This window comes from Thunnus thynnus, unplaced genomic scaffold (genome assembly GCF_963924715.1).
Source record: "Thunnus thynnus unplaced genomic scaffold, fThuThy2.1 SCAFFOLD_112, whole genome shotgun sequence".
Lineage (NCBI taxonomy): Eukaryota > Metazoa > Chordata > Actinopteri > Scombriformes > Scombridae > Thunnus > Thunnus thynnus.
Genome location: NW_027095879.1, coordinates 1,018 through 7,624, shown reverse-complemented (window position 1 = coordinate 7,624; position 6,607 = coordinate 1,018). Strand labels below are relative to the sequence as shown.

Genomic DNA, 6,607 nt, shown 5'->3' with positions numbered 1-6,607 from the left:
GAGTTAAAATATCTGTGTGATTTGACAAACATGGTGTCAAATTGGAAAGCATATCAGCAAAAAAAAAAAAGGGGGAGGAGACAAATAAAACTTTGATCCTCCCAGTTCACATTAAAATCACCCATACGTAATAATTCCCAGAAGTCCCAGACATACTTGGGCACAAATCAGCATTGAAGTTCTGCAGTGCTCCAGGGGTCACTGGACCAGGATTTAGCTGAACATCTCCGGAGAGCAGGATCAGCATGAAGAGGAGACCTGCTATTCTCTGACACAGGGTGGCAGATGACCGGTCCACTGGATCAGTGATTCGCTCTGGTACCTGGGCTCGTCAGTGCTGCAGGACAGTAAAGTACAGCCACTCCTCCCAAGAAGTGATGAAACAACTCACTTATTCTCATGTTCAGTCTTCATGCCCACTGCTCAAGCAGAGTGGGTGTGAGGACTGGCGGTTTAGAAACCAAATAGCGCATGAATAACACGCCAATTAAATGTCATTTTGGGTGTTATCGCTATGCATTTTAAGCTTTTTGCGTGTCATTTCATGCCGTTAAGTATCAGTGACCGGGGAAGTGATGCATTTCAGATGACATCAATATAATATGATTTAGTTTTATTTTATAAGGTGTTTTTGGCTTATTAGGAGGAGGCGGGTTGTGTTGATGGCTTGATAGTGGGAAAAAATTGCACAAGCAGCAGGAAAGCATTGTTCGCAACCACCAACCGGACATTTTTTACCGTCACATTGGGCAATTTACTGGACATTTTGACCGTCATGTTGGGCATTTTAGTGCTGTTAAATGGGACATTTTTACTGTGATGTTTGGACATTTTTACTGCATTTTACTGTTTTAACCCAAACCACGATCTTTCCCTAACCCTGACCAAGTGGGGTTTTTTGCCTAACCCAAACCATGATCTTTGAGATCACGTTGTCAAGTAGGTTAATGGGAAGGATTGGCGTATCACCTGCACGCAAAATTGGACTTTAGTGTATGCACTGCATGCAATTTGTAAGTGTAAAATTGTGTTATTTGTATGCAGATTGAAGAGACTAGGTTGGCAATGGACAGATGCTCTGAGCGGGGTGATAAACTTGTGTTGAATTTTCTTTTAAGAGAATTGTGACATATACAGTAGCTAGGGCGAAAATGTAATCTCTACAAAGAAGTGATGATCTAAGTCTGTGGGTAAATTCTGAAACTGGGAAGTCAGAGTGCATTCTTTGATGAGCATATGAGCTTTTTAGCCAGCATATAATCACAGAAACACTGAAACACATTCAAAGTACTCTGTGTATTAATACTGTGTGAATCGACACTTGTTTTAGCTTGGCCCTGTAGCCTACTGGTTAAGAGGCATTCCATATGGCTGGCAACATTCGTGGTTTGAATCTGTCCCCCCCATCACTCTCTCCTGTCGATTCCTGTCATCTCTCCACTGTCCCTATAGTAAAGCACTAGTAGCGTTGCTCCGTCAAGGAGTATGTTTGCGTAGCGAGCGGGAAAGAGTGAGGGGCAGAGAAGTGACGGTGGATGCGAGCGGCGCAGAGGAAAAGGTCAATAGTAAGTTGTCAGTCTGGCAGTAAATGTACAGCACAGACTACAGTGTGTCAGTTAATAAATGCTTAATGCTAGATTGTTAAACGTGACTTTTCATAATACTGTATTCATAATTATTATTGGAGCCAAACCATTTACCATAATGAGAGGAGCAGTCATGACATGATGAAAAAAAGGGAGTGCATGTGCCACAGAAATAACATCACCTAGAAAGTTACCGGGATGGTGTGTGTGTGTGTGTGTGTGTGTGTGTGTGTGTGTGTGTGTGTGTGTGTGTGTGTGTGTGTGTGTGTGTGTGTGCAAACTGCAAATTAAGTACAAATCTGGCAATGTGGCACCTTCCCGCAGGGTTGTGCGGAGGTGTGGGCATATTTATTTGTGCTTTAGAATGTAACCGCTATAATACAATCAGGAAATAATGTTATATTTCTCTGATTCACTGCTTTGTTTTTTTCCCTGCAGGTGTGCAGTCTGTCAGAGTGTGAGTAGGAGGGCAGCAGCATGGCTGCAGGTGAGCACAAAACACACACATCCACTGGCTCAGATAAATAATGGTTGGTTACTTGGTTTGCTATTTCAAACAGAAGTTAACCTTTCCTCAAACACACATACATGCACGCACGCATACATAGATGTGTTACAACTATTCTCAGTTTAATGATACTGGATTTAGACAATTTAATTAATGGAAATCTGGATGTGAGTGAATTCACAATCTTAATTTTAACGCTTCAATATGTTCACTTTATTTTTAAGATCAAGTGCATTTATTCATCATAAACCAGTTTCTTGTCATCGGAATTGATATGTGTGTGAAATTGCTTATCTGTGTCTTTAGTTATGTATCTTTCTTACAATAACTGATTAATTTGGGCCACTTGGGGGCAGTGCACACAAGATGACATATTATCAATTTTTACGTTGATATGGCGAACTTGTTAGTAAAACGCTATTTACACATTTAGCAGGCACATTAGTATTCATGTTCTGGCCAAAATACCAAAACAAATAGCTGAAAGATGTAAAAAGTTGCTATATTGCTGTGGGGAACTGCAGAGTTGGTGATAATCCTCTATGGGTTATCACTCAAAGCAACACATTTCTCATCCAAGAAGTGGAGTGTTGTGTTGTTGTGTTGTATACAAGTGTGGAAGAAGAGTGCATTCAGCTGGATTTTCTTCACACAATCTATGATGGACAGAATTGTATGGAATATGCTCAGCTTCTAAGGAATGGGTGTAAATTAAAGCATGAAACTGTTATGTTTAAACTCACATATACTGTATAAAGCAAAGTTCAAATATATAGATTTGTGGGCTGAATGATAATATGGATTGATGGAGAGAAGTACATTGACAATATCACAACTCTGTCAAAAAGTTAAAAAAAAAAAAAAAATTCTATGTAAATAACTCATGGATATTAAATAAACTTTGTCGGCTGACAATTTCTGCAAAATCTTTCCAATCTTTATCTGTCAGGGTTTCTCTAAAAATAAAAAAATAAAAGAAAAAAGATAATCTGGACTTCATTAGCCAATGGAATTTTTACGCATTTTCACATATTTGGAGACACACCCACAACAATGCAGACCTTTCTGTGAATTTGTTGAAGGCCAAATGTCCCATGTGACTGTTGAGTAACCCTTGAATGGATGGCGGAAGTTTGGATTTTATTTCACCTCTGTTTTGCAGCATTCCTTGATGGTAAAGGTGCGCACTCTGTCCTGAAGCGTTTCCCTCGAGCCAATGGCTTCCTGGAGGAGTTAAAACAAGGGAACATTGAGAGGGAGTGTGGTGAGGAGAGCTGCAGCTTCGAAGAAGCCAATGAAGTGTTTGAGAACAAAGAGAGAACGGTGAGCTGGTGTTTTACAATCACAGTACACAGGCTGGTGACACCACAGTAAGAGAATTTCTTCAACGATTATTGTGGTAGCACGATATTAGTGTAGTCATTGTGGGAGTTGAGTTTGTATCTATGTGAGAGCATTATTACTTTATTGTCGTATATAGTCAGATAACTGGTAATAAAACCGCCAGTATGTTTACATGCAGTGTGGCAACCTGGTTACTGTAAAATCCATGAATAAAAGGAGCAGATCAGTAATCACATTTCTCTCCTACCCTGAGCATAGTGTCAGTTTCAGTTTTAGTCTTTCTAATTATAATAATAATTATATATTTATAATTGAATGAAGCAAAATGTAAAATATCTTTTTTGTCACTCCCAGATGGAGTTTTGGAAAACTCGCAGTGTCTACACAGTGAGCAGCAACAACGAGGGGCACTCTGAGCGTGCCGACACCGTCTACATGATGGTTCCCCTGCTGGGGGTGGCCCTGCTCATTATCATTGGCCTCTTTCTCCTTTGGAGGTGTCAGCTTCAGAAGGCCACACGTCGACGGCCAGCCTACACCCAGAACCGCTACTTGGCCAACAACCGCAGCACCCGGAGCCTACCACGCATTCTGGTTCACCGGGAAATGGCTGCACACACCGAGAGCTTGCACCAGGAGTCTAGCTCACATCCCACTGTGGTAGTGAGTGGTGCTGAAAGAGGGGGAGGTTCCCAGTTAGACTCCCATGGCCTTCACCAGCAGAACACTCGTGCTCTCTATGTTCAGGATTCATCCCTGTCAGTGGCTTCACGGCTGTCCGGTGCCACGCCGCCTCCATCATATGAAGAGGTGACAGGACACCTGGAAAGCAGTGGTGATGAGACCTCAGCTCCTACATACAGTGACCCTCCACCCAAATATGAGGAGATCATAACGGAGAAATGAAACAAATATCATGCTGCCATGGCAGTTGTTCCCCCACTGTGTCTGAAGGAGCTGGCAGTTTCTGCCTGACTTGGTGCTGCTGGGTGCTAGCTGCTTAAACCCACATTGTTTCTCCACCCCTTTTTCTGCACTGTATAATACCTTTGTTTCACTCATAGCTGCAACCTAAAGCCAGGTGCCAGGAGTATTGTTCATACATAGTTTACCCTAAACACCTTTTTAGATACTTCATTTCTTTGGTTTTTATTTTGTTTTGGTCAGCTCTGGATGGCAGACATTGTCCCTAGTGCAGCCACAGTGGGGGGACAAAATGTACATCAAAGTACATGGAGAGGACTGGGCAAGCAGGACACCTACTAATCTGTCTCTGGCCCTTGTAGCAGCTAGAAAAGCAGCCAGCATGGCACTGTGAGTTTGGAGCGCCATGCTGCAGCTGGGCTGGACAGACAGTGTGACTGGCTGGCACTTTATTATTTTTTATCCATCAGTTTATTCACTGCTCTCTGAATGTGGTGCTTATACTGTGATTATAGTGCTGTGCATATAGTATGACTCTTTAAACTGTACATACATCGTTGATAGTGGATGTATTGGGACTCTAAGCCAAAGTTGTCATTTACGTGGATGTTCTCTTGGTTTTATCGGTGTTTTAGACAGTTTATAAGTTTGGTTTTCACAGATCAATGTTTAAGTGAGATAAAAAAAAGAGCATCTCTAAAGGAAAGACCAGTCCAATCAATAGCCAGTAAGGCTCAAACTCATCTTCTAATACTAAATCTGTATTCCACTTTACGTTTTCAACTGCAAACAAGGCTAAGCTCACTTCACTTTTGTAATACTTGTGCTATTGACTGTATCTCAATTGTTGCGAGGTTTTGACCTCTGTACACCAGCTGTTGTTCACTTGCTGTGTGAGCAAATCCCTGAATTTGTCCTTCTTTTTCACATGCTCACTGTTTAGTGTTTGCAAGCTCCTCCAGCCAGACAGATTCCTCTCTTGTGCTGTGTGGATGGTTTCGTTCTCATGAGCCTCAGACAGGACAGCCTGAAACTATATTTTATCATTGAAAAAAATCTTTGGGAAAAAAGGGATGTCTGCCATGGTCATCGCCATGGTGATGACAGAGAGGAAAGAAAAACAATGTGGAGCCAAGTACTGCACTCTGTTTAGTGCTTCGGGTACAAACGTGTATAGACTGTTTCTCATGAGGTCACCATGTTCTTAATAATAATTACCTCTGTGCTATGCCATACAGAGGCATGTTTACTTGTTGCCAAATGTCTGCTACCTTACTATGATCACCAGTCTTGCCATCAACCTGTGGACCAAACTTATATCTACTCTGTACAGGCCTTCTTCCTGCTGTGGTTTATGGCTGTAGCTTAGTATTAATAAGTTACAACCAGGGATATTTTTCTAGCCAAACTTCCCAATTCCTGTGCATTTGTGAGTCTGGGTATATACATCTAATTCTTAAATTATTAGTCAATAGATAGAACATTATTCAACAGCAGTTTTGGTAATCAGTTTATCATTTAGATCATTTATTAAGCAAAAATTTCAAAGGCTTTCTGGTTCCAGCTTGATTTGATGCTTAACTCTGTTTTATATAATTGTAAATGGAATATTTTTGTTTTGTTGGTACATAGAAAAATTAATTAAAAATAATCAGTAATTGCAATACAAGTGTAAATACATAATTCTGCCCCCCCCCCCCCCCAAGCTGAACAGCAGTATTAAACTCCTGCTCAACATGAAAACATGAGTGCATTTAGGAAGCAGTCTGACACAATGAGAAGAATCAATCTATTTTTATTACATTCACAAATCCTTCATCTCCTAAAATCCCAGCCTTCTCTTTAAGTGACTTTCCTGGCAGTGTCATAAAATATGGAACAATTAGTACTGCTGCAAAATGTAGGACAAGTGTAACTAGAAAATATATTTACGCGGAAAATGCTTGTGAATGCCGGCAGCTGAAATAAATCACAAAACATTGCTGAAAAGGCAGAACTCTGCAGTAATATTTTTTTAAAAATCTTGTAGCGCCACCTACAGCTTAAATTGTATCAAATGCTACAGATGTGTTCAGTATCCCCATTCAGCTTTGCTGAATTTGGTTACCATAGATATTACATTTAAGAGATACTAGTGCAGTGCCCATTCAAAAACATGCCTGTTCGGAATGGGCCGATTGCTTATTAGTTAGTATTAGTTCTTGAGAACTGCATACATATGCGTGTCAGAGCCCAGAAGCCCCAC

At 40.9% G+C, this 6,607-nt stretch overlaps 1 protein-coding gene across 1 annotated transcript; it reads left to right on the top strand.

Moving 5' to 3' along the window:
• The first annotated feature begins 863 nt into the window (after window positions 1-863).
• Window positions 864-6,351, top strand: LOC137178735 (transmembrane gamma-carboxyglutamic acid protein 3). The gene is made up of 4 exons (XM_067583960.1): window positions 864-1,565; window positions 2,025-2,073; window positions 3,257-3,417; window positions 3,793-6,351. The coding sequence occupies exons 2-4, from the start codon at window positions 2,064-2,066 to the stop codon at window positions 4,342-4,344; spliced, it is 723 nt and encodes a 240-aa protein (XP_067440061.1). The 5' UTR covers window positions 864-1,565; window positions 2,025-2,063; the 3' UTR covers window positions 4,345-6,351.
• Window positions 6,352-6,607: the final 256 nt, after the last annotated feature.